The 17,403-nt window shown below is 48.0% G+C and overlaps 3 protein-coding genes across 3 annotated transcripts in view, besides 7 other annotated features; 1 reads left to right on the forward strand and 2 right to left on the reverse strand.

Moving 5' to 3' along the window:
• The window catches only part of NFIA_023900 (uncharacterized protein), a gene marked incomplete at both ends in the record, with an annotated part of 864 nt that extends 114 nt beyond the window's left edge, over window positions 1–750 (reverse strand). The window contains 5 exons of the mRNA XM_001263917.1: window positions 1–40; window positions 128–215; window positions 283–400; window positions 596–670; window positions 730–750. The exon at window positions 1–40 is cut by the window's left edge and continues 114 nt beyond it. Of these exons, the coding sequence (XP_001263918.1) occupies window positions 1–40; window positions 128–215; window positions 283–400; window positions 596–670; window positions 730–750 (342 nt within the window). The remainder of the gene's footprint in view (window positions 41–127; window positions 216–282; window positions 401–595; window positions 671–729) is intronic.
• A 3,704-nt stretch (window positions 751–4,454) lies between these two features.
• On the reverse strand, window positions 4,455–4,895 carry NFIA_024010 (uncharacterized protein; the record flags this gene model as incomplete). Its single annotated transcript, XM_001263918.1, has 4 exons — window positions 4,455–4,490; window positions 4,602–4,649; window positions 4,706–4,811; window positions 4,876–4,895. 4 exons carry the CDS (start codon window positions 4,893–4,895, stop codon window positions 4,455–4,457), a joined length of 210 nt encoding a protein of 69 aa, XP_001263919.1.
• Window positions 4,896–6,390: 1,495 nt separating this feature from the next.
• Window positions 6,391–8,871: a mobile genetic element.
• A 404-nt stretch (window positions 8,872–9,275) lies between these two features.
• Window positions 9,276–9,298: a microsatellite.
• Window positions 9,299–9,300: 2 nt separating this feature from the next.
• Window positions 9,301–10,467: a mobile genetic element.
• Window positions 10,468–11,034: 567 nt separating this feature from the next.
• Window positions 11,035–11,568, forward strand: NFIA_024020 (uncharacterized protein; the record flags this gene model as incomplete). The annotated part of the gene is made up of 2 exons (XM_001263919.1): window positions 11,035–11,371; window positions 11,399–11,568. 2 exons carry the CDS (start codon window positions 11,035–11,037, stop codon window positions 11,566–11,568), a joined length of 507 nt encoding a protein of 168 aa, XP_001263920.1.
• Window positions 11,569–12,350: 782 nt separating this feature from the next.
• Window positions 12,351–13,391: a mobile genetic element.
• A 79-nt stretch (window positions 13,392–13,470) lies between these two features.
• Window positions 13,471–15,792: a mobile genetic element.
• Window positions 15,793–16,245: 453 nt separating this feature from the next.
• Window positions 16,246–16,281: a microsatellite.
• Window positions 16,246–16,282: a microsatellite.
• The last annotated feature ends 1,121 nt before the right edge of the window (window positions 16,283–17,403 follow it).

The following is a 17,403-nucleotide window of genomic DNA, read 5'->3' on the forward strand; positions in this document are numbered from 1 at the left end:
TCTGCGCATGTTCGTGATATGAACCGAAGTATTGAGTAAGCTGTTGCCAAGCAGTTAAAGGGCAGTTAGATTACTTACTGTGCCATCTTTCTTTACTGGAAGTGGAGGAGTACTTGCATCCACACACACATCACGCGCCGAGTTGGAATTTGCATAAGTACTTACTTCACCAACATCTTGAGGCTCAACCCCTGTAAACAGCCCCTTGTACCACTCTGACCCATTTTTAACCAGTTGTTAACCAGTTGTAAGCCAGTTCAAAACCACTCAACAGCCACTTACTAACAGCCTCATCAACTGTCTTCTGTGCAGCACGGCCACCAATATTTCCTTCCTGTAATTCCACATCTTCATGAGTTTCAATATGGGTGCGAAGGTTATTTGTTGCAGTATATTTTTTCTAAGTAGTCAAGAATCAGTTGATGAGACTATAAAATCAGTTGAAAATATTCTCACCTGGGCCTTTGAACAGTCAGGCACACGGCAGAAGAGCTCCCCATAGTAAATCTTGATTGAGCCATCATCATTCCAAACAGTTGGAAAGTGGTTGGTAAGTGGTTAGTTAGGAGTAAGGTGAGGCGACACTGAGACTCACCTTTTCGTAGACAGGCAGCTCCAGGCATCCATTAGCCACCTCACTCAGGTAGCGGTTGTACCACTTCTGTATCGACTAATTAGATTCTGCATTCTAATCACTTGTTTATCGGTTTTTAAACAATAAAGACTTACGTTGGTCGAGAGGGCAGCCATGGTAGGTGCAGTTGTAAAGCAGTCGAAATTAGTGACGTGGATCGAAACTTTTACAAGGGTGGTTCGTGTTTACGTGGCAATCACATGATTGCCAGGACCATTAATCAGCAGGAACTTGACACGCGACCAAAAAAACGAGGGTGTAGACAGGTCAACTGAGCTACTCTGAAGTCTCGCGTGACCCATACCCCCAACACGTGACCGCCAAGCCAATTACTCAGCAGCTTGATCTCGCGTGACCTATTTAATACTTTACATTAGTAGCCAGAATTCATTTTACCTTCACTTATTTTATCTTTACATATCAGTATTTTCTTTAAGGAACTGGTTTTTAAGCAGTTTAAAGATGGAACCTACTGAGCCTAGTATCTGTCTTGATGATGACCTCTTTAGATGGGAGAACACCGACCAAGAAATAGAAGTATATTTCCCCTTTCTACGAGAAGCGGTTCTTAATCAGTTACTAACTAGTTAGGAACCAACCATACCTATCCCTCTTACTAATGCAAAGAACTCTCCCCTTACAACACTCAAACTTGAGTACATTGATGACCTTCCAGAGTATCCAACTAGTCATATCCATGGATATACATATGTTGTTGCAGCAGGGGGACGCTCACAGACTGAAATGGAGCAGATACCATATGAAGTAAGTACAGGCTAGTGCTTTATAAGTACTTACTAACTACTTAGATTCAATATGCTAAGAAGCAGAGCTATTGACAGAAACGTCCTATTTATTGTCCTTTCTTATCATGCCAGGTTAAAAAATGGACCTGGAAATGCTCTGGTATTCTTGCATGTGAATATCTTAGCCCATCTCTTTTATCTTGTCATCATACATCTGTTGATGAGGCTATCTGGGAAAAAATTCAGGAATCTCAGCGTCAGATTCAAATTCTTGAGTCAGATATTCGCAAGCGGAATGCCTACAGGTAATATTAATATAACTAGTTAGGAACTAGTTTCTAACTGCTTATAGCTACCTACCGCTCAAAGATTACTCTTTTTAATAAGGGCTATGCCTGTCTTAACCAGCTCCCAACATGCAAGCCAGTCTTCAAAAGATACTCACAAGTGGTATGTTTAAGTACTTCTTAACTACTTTTAAACTAGTTACTAACTACTTAAAAATGTACATGGAGAATATCCCCCCTATATTGGATGTGTTAATGAAACATATGATTTCTTAACAAAGCATCATCGAGGGGCAGTTCAAGGTCATGCAGCTATTGATCTTGAATTTCTAGAGGATCTTTTTAATAAAGATATCTTACCATCATCTGAAGAGTGTGGCTCCTTTGAACCACTATCATCCCGACGAAAGTACTGCGGTAAGTAGTTCTTAAGCAGTTTATAAGTAGTTATTAATTATTTTAGATCGTGATCATCCACAGGGCTCTGGACGCTTAAAGCATACCCCCTGCGATGTTATCTTTAATGCCTTAATCCCTGTGGATATCTCTCAATGTCCATATATCTTATTTACATCTCACGGTGTCCATAAGCATCCTCCACGACCTCCAACTAAACCACCTGAACGGATTCTGCAAGCAGTTAAGCAGATTATCCAGCAAATTCAGGACCCAAGTCTGACAACTGGTAAGTACTCATTAACTGGTTAATAACTAGTTACTAACTAGCTGGTATAGCACAATTCCTTCGAAGTCCCCAGCTTGAAGCCTTCTGTGAGCAGTATAATGCTTCTACACTAGCAGAGATTCACTCTAGCTTCTGTAATAAGGATAGAATTACTGCAATTATTCAGAAACAACGGCTGCTTTCATATCCAAATGGTCAGGATATTAATGGGCTTATATTTCTGCAAAGGATGGACCAACATATAAAGGTAAGTACTTGCCAAGCAGTTAGAAACTAGTTTTTATATACTTATCTAGAATCTAGAGCTATGTCCAGGAGGTGTTTCATGACTCCCAAGGCACTATGGTTTTATGTGCCTATAAAGAGCAGATTCAGCTTCTAGCTAAGCTTTCTTCATTTGAGGTAGATATGTCTTTCAAGCGGATTCGCTCAAAGGATATGAATGAGGTGCTTTTTGCAACATTTCTACCTGACCAAAGCAAAAGTAAGTATTCCTAATTACTTAGTAACTAGTTACTAAGTAGTCCTTAAACAGTTATTACATTACTTCGAGTCTTCACGAGTCTGGATTCTGCTGAAGGGTATTATCTACTCTTTAAAAGGGTCTTTACTATGATTCAGAAGGTTTTGCAACAGCCAGTCTTATTTGACCCTATTCATGGCTCTGGAATATATGGTATTATTGTTGATATGGACTCCAAACAATACTCAGGTAAGTAGTTTCTAAGTGTTTCTAAAGCAGTTCGTAACTGGTTAAGGTCTGGGCCGATATCTCTCTGAGATTGATCCTCAACACCGAGATGTAACATGGCAGTTAGAACATATAATTCTATTCTGCCGTGTTCATTTTCAACGATCAATTTTAAAGGTACTTGGTACTAGAAGTCAGGGAACCCCTCTTTGGAGCTGGATGATGAGTCTATTAGACTGTAAATCAGAGGCTGAGTATGATGAATTACTTGAGCTACTAATCAGTATTTACCCCCTTACTAAGTACCTATTAAGCACTTACTAACCACTTATTAGAGTATGAAAATCAGAATGTTGGGAACTGGGCACAGCAGAAAAAAAGTCCAGTAATCAAAGCAGGCTTAAATAAAGCATGCTCTAAGATTCAACCTTATTATTTTGATTTATTACGCAATCATACTAATGCAGTTGAGCAATCACATCAAAAGTCATATGCCTCTGGAAAGTATCTAACATTACTTGAGGCAGTAAAGAAGTAAGTACTTTCTAACCACTTCCTAAGCACTTACATTAAGAAATACTAATATTTATAGTTCTGCTAAACTGGATAAGGATGAGATCTTACAGTATCAAAATTTCCAGCAGCTAAATATTCATCATTCTTATCGGACATCAAATATGGAGGCAAATTACCTACGGCATATGAGTCGAGAAAGTAAGTAAATGTCTAACTAGTTACCAAGTAATTACTAACTAGTTACTTTAGGAGGCCGTAAGCGCCGACGCTCAATATCCTCAAGTACTTCTGCAGCCCAAAGTACTTCACAATCACTTAGAGGTAGTGAAAGACCAGCTGTCTCAAGGTCTTCCTCTCAAAGAGAAGATAATGAGTAAGTATCTCTAAGTGCTTAGGAAGTACTTCTTTAGTACTTACTAACTAATTAGGTCTATACAATCTTCACAGGCGCTTCGTCGTGTTGCCTCAACAAATGCACTAAATTTAGAGCAGAGACGTCAGGAGCTTGAGCTTCGAAAAATGGAAATAGAACTAAAAAAACAGGAGGAGGAAATTCGCCTGAAGCAGCTTGAGAATGAGAAGTTAGAACTAGATCTTATGGAGCGGCGAATTCAAATGCAGGAGCGACAATGAAGTAGTTAATAACTAGTTTATAACTACTTAGTAACTGGTTAATGATTACTAAGTCTTTACCACTTTATATATATATATTTCCGCACACTTACTCTTAGAGTTTACTTTCACTAATATTATAAAGCAACTGTTTTCTAATCAGTTTTTAATTACTTAACCCTTCTCTTTAACCTACTACTCTTTTAAGAAGTAACCCGCAATACTTATTAACTATGAAAAATGAAAAGACTATTAACTGCTTGCAAACTAGTTATAAACTAGTTCAGGCCTCAGCACCTAGTTCATCCTCTGTGTCCACCTGAGACGCAGGAGTCGGGCAGACTGAACCACAATTAAAGAGAATAAAATAATCACATTTGTTCACGTCCTTGCAGCAGTCATTGCGCTTTCCACAAGAGTCACAAGGTACCTTATGCCCAAGCTCAACAACTTTCTTGCGCATATTAGTCACATGAACCTAAGCAGTTAGCAGCCAGTTATTGAGCACTTTAGAAGTAGTTCAGAACTACTTACAGTACCGTCCTTCTTCATGGGCAGGGTGGGAGTAGAAGGACTAGCAGTTTGAGCGCTAGAAGCACTACCCTCTGCTGGCTTCTGGGGTTCCGCACCAGAGAAAAGACTTTTGTAGAAATCTAAGCAGTTCCTAATCAGTTCCCAAGTACTCTGTAATCAGTTGGCATTACCTCCTGATTGCTTTATCCATTTCCTTCTGTGTGACACGTCCACCAACCAGGCCCTCTTCCAGTTTGATGCCGTCATGGGTGAGCAAATGGGTACGGAGATTATTCGTCGCGGTATATCTCGAAAAAGGGGCGTGGTGGTTGTGTACGCGTTTTTCTGGCACGTGCTCCACACGCGGCTTTCTTGGCGCGTTTGGCGTATACACCTTGTTAACTCGTTACCGACCACTGCTTACCATAACAGGCTGGGATGCCTATATGGGCTGCTGCGAACTTAACTGCTAGTCAAGCACTAGCAGTCTAGCTAAGCAGTAGTATGTTGATGATAAAAGTCAGAATGAGGAAAAAGCTGTTAGCAGAGGTCCATATCTAGGCTTTACAAACATGGCGCCTAGGCCGGGATCCTGAAAATGCCAAGCTCCACCTACTAGCAGCAGCTTATATCTAGGATTTATAATCATGGCGCCTAGGCCGAAGCTCTGAAAATGCCTAGCATCAGGAATTATCAGCACCATCCGTGTAAGGGATGTAAAATACATGCCAAAATCCTCCCTGCGGGGTGACCTTTCGAAAGACTGGTTGAGGCAATGCGTGAAACTTTTAGATGCTTATCAAAAAGGTGCCTAGGTACTCCGGAAGGAGTTAGTGATCGCTAGGGGGATACTGGGATATGAGAACCACCCGACACAAAGCTGTTCTAGTGGAGTGACAGGGCACCCTCGAGTTCAGCTAGCTCTGGGACTGATGCAGAAAACCTGTCTCAGCGAGGGAGAGAACAAAGCCTAAGTGCTCTCTAGAGTAATGGAAGTTGTTAAGGCTGGCAGGATGGTAGTGCCGGATGTGTTAAAGGCAAGGCCTACACCGAGACCGGACCACCTATTTCCTGTATAGTTACAGCGCACCGCTCCAGAGTATCAAAGCATATGGTGGGAACTGAGCTAGGTTAGTAGGGCCTACTCTACTAGCAGTGTGCCGGCTGGATGCTGCTGGTAATGGCCTCTGCAAGACATGGTCGGCTGCTAGAGGGAGACTACTAGCAGTAACGGGAAACTACTTCTTTGAAGTAGCGGGCCGTAGCATCATGGTGGTGACCAGAGGGCGCTACAAATGATATGTTCCCAGCTCGTACCTGGGCCATGGCTGTGTGGTATCGCCGGCATCTATGCTTCCAACTCGTACTTGGACCGCAGCCATGTGGTATCGCCAACATACTCTACTAGCTAGGCTTGCGGAGACCCTATGATGGCTCGAGAGGACGGATGCGCATGTCGGTTGGCCTAGAGAGGGAGAGTATTATGCCTGACTCGTACTCAGGTCCCCAGGAGCTTCCTGGCGCGGTATCGCCCATAATACTATCGCCCTTGCGGCTAGCTTAAGGTGCAAACTCCAGAGATGTTTTGCAGCAGCAGAACCTTTTGGGCCGGGGTTCTGCCAATAGGGACGGGTAAAATCACTATCTGAGTAGGAAGTGCCAGGTAGAAGATGGTACTGGAATCGACCGGACTTGTTAAGGCTTTGCCACAGGGACCGCGAGCCGCCCAACCCCTGTTGTCTCTGGCGCCAATGCCCCCAGTGACTGAGGAGGAAATCACCCGCGCAGTCAAGCACGCGGCGCCCCTTAAGGCGCCAGGCCCAGATGGTATTCCGAACGCCGCGATCCACAGCGCTCTCCCAGTGGTTGGGCCCTATCTGACGCACCTCTTCAACGCCTGCCTCTCGCTAGGCTACTGCCCCAAGCACTTCCGTGAATCAACCACTGTGGTAATTCGCAAGCCAGGAAAGCCGGACTACACGACCCCTAAGGCGTACCGACCTATCGCGCTGCTTAGTACAATAGGGAAGGCGCTGGAAGCCGTCATCGCCACGCGGATGAGCTACCTGGTGGAAGCCTACGGGCTTCTCCCCACCAACCACGTTGGGGGGCGGCGCGGCCGTTCGTGCGAGCATGCCATCCATCTGCTGCTAGAACGGGTGCACGCGGCCTGGCGCGCTGATGACCGAGTCGCGAGCCTGCTCACCCTAGACGTCTCCGGCGCGTTTGATAATGTGTCTCACCAGCGGCTTCTCCACAACCTACGCAAGCGGCGCATCCCCACCGATATCGTCAACTGGATAGCGAGCTTCCTTACTGAGCGCTGGACCACGTTGGTTCTGCTGGAGGGCCCCATGGGCCGGTATAGGGTGGACACGGGCATCCCTCAGGGCTCCCCGCTCTCCCCGATACTATACCTACTCTACAACGCCGATCTGATCGATGAGATACACGCAGCCTTCCCCGGCCAGGTCATGGTCACGGGCTATATCGATGACATCTGCATACTAGTTTGGAGCAAGTCGGCCCTGGCGAACTGCCGCCGGCTTGAGCGAATACACGCCATTGCGGAACGCTGGGAGGCGCGACATGCCTCCCGATTCAACCCAGCCAAGTACGGCCTCATCCATCTCTGGTCTCGCCGCCGCGGTATACCGAGGCCCCTAGGCCCGCTGGACCCGGGGGCCCGGTTCCGTGACACCGAGGTCACGCCGGACCCGATTTTGAAATACCTGGGCGTCTATCTCGATGAGAACCTCACCGGCGCGGCGCATGTGGATCGTATCCGGAGGAAGGCGGCTCACCTTATCTCAGCACTCAGCTCCATCGCGGGCTCGACCTGGGGGGTAGGCCTGCTGCACCTCCGGCGTATGTACACCGCGGTGCTATGGCCGCAGATCACGTACGCATGCTCAACCTGGTATATCCGGGGGGGCTTCGGCTTCAAAGGTGCCGACACAGCAGTCCGCAAGGCGATGGAATCAATCCAGTATCAGGCCCTGTACCGCATCGCCGGTGCCTTTCGCACAACAGCCCGCGCGGCCCTGGAGGTCTGCCTTGACGTGCCGCCGGCGATGCTGAATCTCGCCCGTACGGCGGAGGAGGCGTGTGCTCGGCTGATGACGTCACCATTGCGCCGCGAATTGCATGCCATACGCTCATTGGGCCGCAGGCCGGCGGGCTCACGGTATGCGGACCCCGATAGGGACCCCCTGACTTCCCCGCTGGAGCGCCTGGAGCGTCGGCTTCGGGGCCAGCTCGATGTCTCTCCTACCGATATCGAAACGATCGAGCCGTTTGTGGTCAGCCCCTGGTGGCAGCCACCTGACATCGCGATTGCAGATACCCGGGAGCAGGCCCTAGGGGAGCACCGCAAGGTGCTCGCTGGGGTCTGCGGCCCAAGCACAATCATCGCCTACACGGACGGGAGCGGGACCGACAAAGGGGTCGGCGCGGCGGTGGTATCACCCCTGGGGAGCCGGGCGTGCCGGCTCGGCTCGCTGGACTCACATACAGTTTACGCAGCGGAGCTTTGCGGCGTGGAGATGGCCCTACATCTAACTGCGCGCGCGGAGAGCCCTGTCAACCAATTTCTGAACCCCCAGAGGGAGCGCCAGATCACCATCTTCACGGACAACCAAGCCGCCATACGGGCCAGCGCGGAGCCGAAGGGCTCCTCCGGGCAGTACTACATCAGGCAGATCGTCAGGCTACTGGATCACCTGCTCGCTGACGGGTGGCGGGTGCGGCTGCAGTGGCTCCCCGGGCACGAGGGGGTCTACGGCAACGAACGAGCTGATCGCCTGGCCAAGGACGCGGCAGAGGGTGACGGCGAGCCGGCAGGGCCAGTGCTCTACGCCTCACTACGCCGCCGCCTCCGGGCCTCGATGAGGGAGCACTGGCACCGGTTCTGGGCCAATCATGCTCATGGCGCAGCCCTACGGAGAATCTTTACGGCCCCAAGCCGCGCTGTGCTCCAGCTCCATGTGGGCTTGAAGCGCGCGGCCAGCTCAGTGGTGATACAGATGCAGACTGGTAAGATCACACTGGCAAGCTATCTCGGCTCGTTCGGGGCGATGCCCACGGTGGACTGTACCTGCGGCCTAGGCCGTCAAGATGTTCAGCATATACTGATCGCCTGCCCGACCTACGCGGGGCTCCGGCTCCGTACGGTCTGGCAGCACTCACGGGAGACTGACTACGCTCGCCTGCTTCGCGAGCCTGAGTCAGTACGGCGAGCCGCCCGCTTCATGATTGCTACGAGGCTCCTAGGCCAGTTCCAGGGCTTACCAGACACATTCCGGGTTAGCAATACGGGTGGCGACCCCTAACCTGTGTACCGCCACGGCTCGCTTGCAGGGCTTATTTGACGAGGGAGAACACTAGGCTAGACACCCCTCGGGGTGGTTGGATCATCTAGACGCGAAGATAGGAGCAACGGGCATTACACTGGGCGCATCTACAGGGGTATTAGGGACGAATTCATGCTCGCTGTGGATCAAGTGTATGTAAGGTAGTAGCGGCGTACCCAGCCGCCGGCAGGGACCTGCCGCCACTCGGCCGATAGGGCTGACAGACGCGTGAATGAAATTAATAATAATAATAATAATAATATCAAACGGCATGATGATCTTATATCAAAATATACCCGCAAATATGATTACCAGCGTGCGAAATGTGAGGACCCAGAAGTCATCAACTAATGGTTTAATCTTGTTAAGAATACCATAGTAAAATATGGTATTGTTGAACAAGATATCTACAACTTTGATGAGACTGGCTTTCAAATGGGTGTAGCCCATACAGCAAAGGTCATTACTGCATCCTGTCATTGAACAAGCCGCGTACGAGCTATACAGCCAGGGAATCGCGAATGGGTCACTGTCATTGAATGCATCAATGCCTCTGGATGGCCTCTCCCCCCTATGATCATCTTCTCCGGCAAGGTCCACCAATCTCAATGGTATCAAGATATCAACCCTGACTGGCTAATCGGCCTGAGTGATAATGGGTGGACGAATAATGACCTTGGAGTTTTATGGTTAGAAAAGGTCTTTCAAAAGCATACTGCATCGCATACATAAGGGAGATATTAGCTTTTAATTCTTGATAGCCATGCTAGCCATAAATCTGCAGAGTTTGATCTTTTCTGCAAGAATCATCAAATCATCCCTCTTTATATGCCTTCTCATTCATCTGATAAACTGCAACCTCTTGATGTTGGCTGCTTTGCACCCCTAAAGGAGGCATATGGGATAGAGGTGATGAGAAGCATTCAAAATGGCATTCATCACATTGACAAGGAAAACTTTCTTGATCTTTATAGAGAATCAAGAAAGGCCTTATCATCAAAGAATATCTGCAGTGGATTTGCAGCTTCTGGTTTAGTTCCTTTGGACCCCTAAAGGGTACTAGATAAGCTTACTATCAAGAATATCACACCCCCTAGTACTGCTTATGGACCTGCAGATATCGAATGGACTGCAAAGACACCTTATACTACTACTGAGGTGCAAAGGCAGATGGAGCTTATCAAGCAGCTTATTCAGTGCAACTCCCAAAGTCCTCCAACTGAGGCTATCCGTCAGCTCGCAAAGGCAGCTGAATCTACTATGCACAAGGTCCTTCTCCTAGATCAGGAGATAAAAGGGCTGCGCGCAGCAAATGAGAAGCAGAAGCGAAAGCGCGCAACCCCTAGATCTTTTATTGCTACTGGAGGTGCTCTGACAGGTGCTGAAGGCCAGCAACTTGCCCAAGAAGCTATACAGGCGATGGAACCAGTAAGAGTTCCTAAGAAGCGTGCGCCATCATGATGTAGTAATTGCCATTAAGTTGGTCATATTAGAACAAGCTGTCCTAGTAGACCTAGATAATTTAAATATTCAAATAATTTTTGCTTTGGTTTGATTCCGTAGTAAAGATCTCTCATGGCTTTTGACCACGGCAAAAATCATGTTCAGGTGGCTCGCTCTGTTGGGTGGTTTGCTCGGTTGTGGATTACATTAGATTTTGTAGTTTGCATAATGATGGGTAGGGGACGAATGAGATGACCCACTCTGTTATGTATTGTAATTCTTCCGTACTAATACAAAAAGAAAATTACAGTGGCCCTCATTTAAGAGGTGACGGCTCCAATAAAATATTCAGACAAAGGTCTTGGCAGCGGGTCAGGAAAATAATTATCAAATGTTTGTCGGTCAAACCGATTTTGAGAATGATTATATCAATCGGAATGCAACTGTATCAATCACTGGAGGCTTATCAGTATTGATTACAACAGTATCATCAACGAGAACTGCATTGTGGTTGATACTATTGTTGTGTGCCGAGCGGGAACTAACCACAGACCAATGGCGGACCCACCCGCAGGGCATCCCAAGGCCACGCCCACAAACACCCAGGAGACCACCAATTTCTCCATTGAGGATTTCCAGCCTAGGGTGACTAACATCCCAACACGAGTCACAAGAAAGAGAGGACAACTCAATGAGAACTATGCTCCTGAAGAGGGCACTAGCCAGATCACCACTAGGGAGGTGTGGAAGCTTATCAACGACCTGAAGGACATCATCCACTGCCAAACCACACTCATTGAATCTACCAAAGCCGAGCTACAGGAGGTCAAACACAACCAAAATGTACTTTATGAACAGAACCAGAAGCTCCATGAAGAAGTCAAAGCCTTGCGTGCATAACTCAATAGTTCCCCACCAGCACCCTCAGCTAGATCATGGGCCGCTGTAGCAGCCAGCTCGGGCAATGCAAACCCTCAGCCAAGCTACCAACGCCCTAACAAGAACCAGAAGTGTGTCTGGATCAGCACCCAGCAGGCATTCGTAGATCCAGAGGACAACGAGGCTAATGATGGGAACGCCTTCAGCTGATACCTCCCCACTGACTCCGCGAACTCCTACATTCATACAGCCCTGCTGAGTGCACCAGCTACGCAAGATGCACAGGTTGCCAGGATTAGTACCACTAAAACTGGATATATGATCCACTTTAAGGACCAAGCATCGGCAGAAGCTGCTTGAAACGACACTGAATGGTTGAATGAACTAGGAAATAACACAAAACTGGTAAAGCCAAGGTTTGGCGTCATCGTACACTGTACCCTGACAGAAGACTTTGATTTGGAAAATGCCAATACAGAGGCCATCGCGAAGATCATGGAAGAAAACAACTTAGCGGAGCAGGGATGTCAAATCAAAGAGTTGGCTTGGCTTAAGCGGAAGGATAAAGCGCTAGGGAAATTCACATCACTTAGCATCTGGTTTGACTCTGCAGAGGGAGCTGAATACATCCTTAACAATGGTCTCCTTATTGGCCAAAGACAGATTAGCAGCGTGGAACGCCATGAGATTAAGAAAAAGAGATGCTTCTGGTGCCAATAGTTCAGACACCTGGCATGGTCATGCAAGGAGACACCATGTTATAGCCACTGTGCCAGCCAACACCTTTGTGAACACTGCCCATCTGGCGTACAGCCGCGATGCCTTGACTGCAGCGGTGAGCATCCAACCAGTAATCATCAGTGTCTGACCCACGCAACTTTCAACCCCTCTTAATGTTAGAGACCAACCTACGCGTACTACAGTTGAACATCATGAAATCAGGGCCAAGGATGGAAGCGCTCATCAACGACCACCAGAGCCAGAACCTGGATGTTCTCTTGATCCAGGAACCGTCTGTCACTAGCTATCAAACACATGTTAATCACAGTGCATGGTGGCTATACTAACCAACCATTAACACAGACGTAGTTTGGTTTCGCAGCCTCATATATGTTAACTGCAACCTATCAACCTCCTCACACTAGCAGATTCAGTGCGAACACCCAGACATTACCGCCATCAAGATCTGGACTGCTGACTCCCAGATTCTCCTATTTTCTGTTTACCTCCCTTCTGTCCCGTTATACACCCCTGATGAAGGATCAGCAGAACCCATGCTCACAGCAATTCAAAACACAATTTTAATCACCCGGTGGGATGACCGGCGGTCCACGACCGTCATCCTATCAGGAGATTTCAACCATCATCACCCAATGTAGGGCGGCAACTATATTCAACTGAGATTTATTAAAGATGTATGCAAACTTATCACCTTCTTCTAAGAGCATAATCTATAAACCTGCCTGCCTCAAGGTACAGCGACCTTCTGGCCCCTTAACAACCCAGGAAAAAGCACGACTATTGATCTGACTATAATGGACCAACTGGGCCTGCTCATCAAATGTCACCTTTACCATAAAAACTATGGGTTAGGCCACCAATCAACATATTCAGAATGGAGCCTTAAACCCTATCACAAGCCCACCGCTAAGATGAGGAAAGCATATAAACAGGCAGATTAGGACAAGATCAGAGCTGAAGTGCTCCAGCAGATGGGCCCATGGAAAAAGATCAGAACAAGACCAGCTCTAGATAAGATAGTCAAATGTCTCATGGATATCATGATATCCGCTGTGGAGAACCACACCCCAAACCAACGCCCAACCCCCTATTCCAAACACTGGTTCACGCCAGACCTTAAAGACTAACAGACCGAGGTTAACTGCTTACATCAGAAAAGGCAAGAGAGCTGTGTGGAATATGGGCGAGACTACACACACTCAGTGACCCTCTTCTAAGAGATGCAGCAAAAGCGTCAAGCATGGACCCATACTATTGAAAAAGTCAAAAAGTCACACTGGAAACAGTTCCTAGATGGAGCTGGGGAAGGAATGCTATGGAAAGCTGCTACCTATATGAAAGACCTGGGGTTGCGTTCCGGCCTTGCATGTTAATTCTAATGAACTGGTGGAGAACAAAGACAAAACACAAGCATTTCTGGACACTTTCTTCCCCAAAATGGACCAACCCCTCAAAGACCCACCAATCCAGGCCCTGTTGGAGCTACCCTGGCCACTAATCACAGAACTAGAAGTCCAGCAATCTCTTAAAGCAACCAAAAGCTCCACAGCACCGGGCGAAGACAGTCTACTAACACTCATGTAGAAACACCTGTGGAAGTATATAGGAAAGCTCATCACCAGAATTTTCACAGCATTAATTGAACTAGGGCACCACCTGAAACGATGGCGGAGAGCAAAGATCATGGTGTTGGGGAAACCTGGGAAGCCAGACTACTTAATCCCTGGGGCCTATCAGCTGATCTCACTCCTTCTTGAGGCAGTCATGGCTCAACAACTATCATACCTTGCTGAGAAGTATGGCTTACTACCTAATACATAATTTGGAGGGCGACCGGGCAGGACCACTGAACAAGCCCTGCTAGCCCTTTCTAATGTAATTGACCAAGCTTGGTACAAACATGCAGTAATGACACTCATCACATTTGATCTGAAAGGGGCCTTTAACAGTGTCAACAAAATCAGCCTTAACACCCACCTCTGAGCAAAGGGAATCCCAGCTGTCGCTAGAAAGTGGATTGCAAGCTTTATGAGCGACTGCTTCGCTAATATAGGATTTAATGACTTCCATACCAAGGTCGCCCCGCTAGTCAACGCAGGACTAGCGCAGGGCTCACCCCTCTCACCCATTCTGTTCACATTCTTCAACTCTGATCTGGTCGACCAACCGGTCACATTTCATGGTGGCGCATCAGCCTTTATTGATGACTACTTCTGCTGGCGAGTAGGCCGCTCAGCCGAAGAGAACTTAGCCAAAATCCAGTTAGAGGATATTCCTCACATCAAAGCATGGGCGCAACAGACTGGCTCCTGCTTCGCAACTGAGAAGACTGAGCTTATCCATATCACCAGGAGAAGAAGTGAGCAACTACAAGGGCAAGTAGTCATAAACAGGAAAACTATCAAACCATCACCCACGGCGAAGCTACTGGGTGTGATCTTCAACCATGAGCTGTGGTGGAAAGAGCATATCCAGTAAGCCATCAAACATGCTAATAAGGTGACCATCGCTCTGGCTAGACTACGACATCTACACCCAGAACAGATGCGACAAATTTACCAAGCATGCGTCACACCAGTGGTAGACTATGTGTTAACAGTCTGGCATGACCCTCTACATGATAAAACCCACCTACGCCACCTAAACACAGTACAAAGGGCCCCTCTGATCTGTATCCTGTCAGCGTTCAGGACAGTAGCGTCCACCACTCTAGAAGTGGAAGCATATGTCCTTCTAACACACCTCTGCCTCCGCCGCCGAGCATAATATACTATCACGAGACTCCACACCCTACCTTGTAATCACCCTATCTGGAGTGCGCTCCTCCGAGCTCAGAGACAAAGGAATAATATTGGAAACTACACTCAGTTCCCACTGGCAGAAGCTCTAAAGACTATGGACCTACAAAGATTGGATGAACTAGAAATAATTGACCTAAGTCCCCTGCCACCGTGGCGAGCTGAACCCTTCGCGGAGATTGAGGTTGGATCAGACTAAGAAACAGCTGTGGAGCGAGCTGAAACCACACAGTCCACATCAGACATTGTTGTCTACTCAGATGCCTCAGGACGCGAGGGTCACCTAGGCGCTGCTGTTGTGGCACTCGACAGCAACTTGGAGACTGTTGAATCTTAATAAATTCAAGTGGGACCAATGGATTGCTGGTCAGTTCATGTAGCGGAGCTTATTGGTATATTCTATGCTGTTAGCATGGTGTTTAAAGTTGCCCATCAGCTCTTGAGAAGCTTAGAAAGGGGACGAAAAACAGCGACAATTCTGTGTGATAGCCGATCAGCCTTGCAGGCAACTCAAAATCTGAGGAACAAATCTGGACAGCAGATCATCCATGCAATCCTCCAAGCTGCCACAGAAGTCCAAACAGAGGGAATCTCACTGCGCCTTCAATGGGTGCCAGGGCACTGTGATAACCCTGGAAATGACGCTGCGGATTGACTGGCCAAGGATGCCGCGCGCCCAGGCAAAACACACCCCTTCTGCCCACTACTTTTGAGGGAGAGCGCGCGCCTCCGCGGCAATATCCTCAATCAGTGGGAACAGGAATGGAGGTCATCCAACAAAGGTGGTCACCTACGAAAGATCAACAGCACCCTGCCAGCAACCTACACAAGGAAGCTATATGGGAGCCTGCCCAGGAACTAAGTGTACCTATTAACACAGCTACACACAGGCCATAATTGGTATCCACCTACGCTAAAGCCTTTTGCTTCCGCGACAACGACCTGTGCGTGTGTGGCGCACAAGAGACTGTCACCCATGTGCTAGTGGACTGTCTGGATCTGAGGGACATTCGAAGGGAGTTACAGAGGGAAGTAGGGGGCGCGTTCAGTAGCGTCTCAAGTCTGCTGGGAGGCTCGACCGAAGGTAAGAAAGGTAAACCAGACACCGTCTCAAGGGCGAAGACGGTCAAGGCTGTTTTGGATTTCGCCGAGGCGTCACAGCGGTTTTGGAGTCGCACGCCACGAGGGCAGCCTAACAATGGGAACGGCAGTTAGGCCACGGCAGGCCTTGACGAGGCTCTAAGTTCTTTTTCAGGAAGTGGTACACTCTACATGTACGTACGCAGACATATATAGTTGTGGTAGGCTGCATATCGCTTTCATGGCGAGGGGTCAGCGTAAATGACATCAACCAACCAACCAACCAACCAACCAACCAACCAACCGATTATATCGATCACTCATGCATGATCCTTGGTGCTTCTGATTCACAAAGTAGTAATCGTCGTCTCATTAAGAAACTGCTATGTTATGGTGTCGCTCTGTACGAAGGAAGGAAATCCAGATGCTCGGCGGTCGTTCCTTACGGTAGAATGGGCAGCTTCCCCTGGGGGGCGATTGACTGGTCATCCAAGCAGACTCTGGGACTCTGGTTAGTTTTTCTTTGACCAGTATCAAAAATCAACTCAATATCGAGATGAAGTGCGATTTCGCGCATATGCTACGGTTGGGCAAGGGAAAGGTGGGTGATTTTATCATCCACACCCGACGGCTCCGGGTCAATAGGCTTTTCACCCTGGTTGGCCTGGTCAAATTCCGATCAATCGAAGGGGGCTTTCAGCAGAAGTCGAGCTGGGCAAGGGGGTAGCAGAAGCCCTGAGCTGACATAGTCACTGGAGATAGCTAGTATGACCCGATCATATGCAAACTGACCACTTCCACTATTGACAGGTACTCGCCACGAGACGTTTCTATGAAGCGTTTCTCTCTTACCTGTCCCTCAGACCGATGCCCTGTCCCTGGGCCTGACCCAGGCCCTCTGTTGGGGTGTGGATCATTTGCCGTTGACCTCAACCGTAGCATCCTGCATCCTGCACATCGAAGGAACCAAGTGCTCCTATTGCGTCACCTCTGGCTACCTGATCAACCAGCAATCTAATCAGGCTGGCCGTTGCAGATGGTTCATACCTGCGGCTGGGCCCGATACCCAGCCCATAGGATGGGATGATAAAGGAATTGACATTTACCCGCCGTGCAGGGCAGACGCGCTACTAATTGGCCGGCGAGGACGATGGGAGCTGGACAGAAGCGAGAAATCTACGGACGACTGGCCAGGTTTTCATCGCATTTTTCATTGACTCTGATGCTTTACGCTGTCAAATTGAAGACCGTAAGGTGCAACAGGCTTTATACCTTCTAACTCCGTACATAAATGACAAAACAAATAGGATAGATTGTCCTCGTCGCAATCCAATCAAACCAATTCCCAGGTATACGATACGGGCACTTTAGATCCGACGAAAAGGGTGATACTGTGATCCCGTCACAACATGTAGCTGGAGGTTGC

This window comes from Aspergillus fischeri, genomic scaffold (genome assembly GCF_000149645.3).
Source record: "Aspergillus fischeri NRRL 181 1099437636251 genomic scaffold, whole genome shotgun sequence".
Lineage (NCBI taxonomy): Eukaryota > Fungi > Ascomycota > Eurotiomycetes > Eurotiales > Aspergillaceae > Aspergillus > Aspergillus fischeri.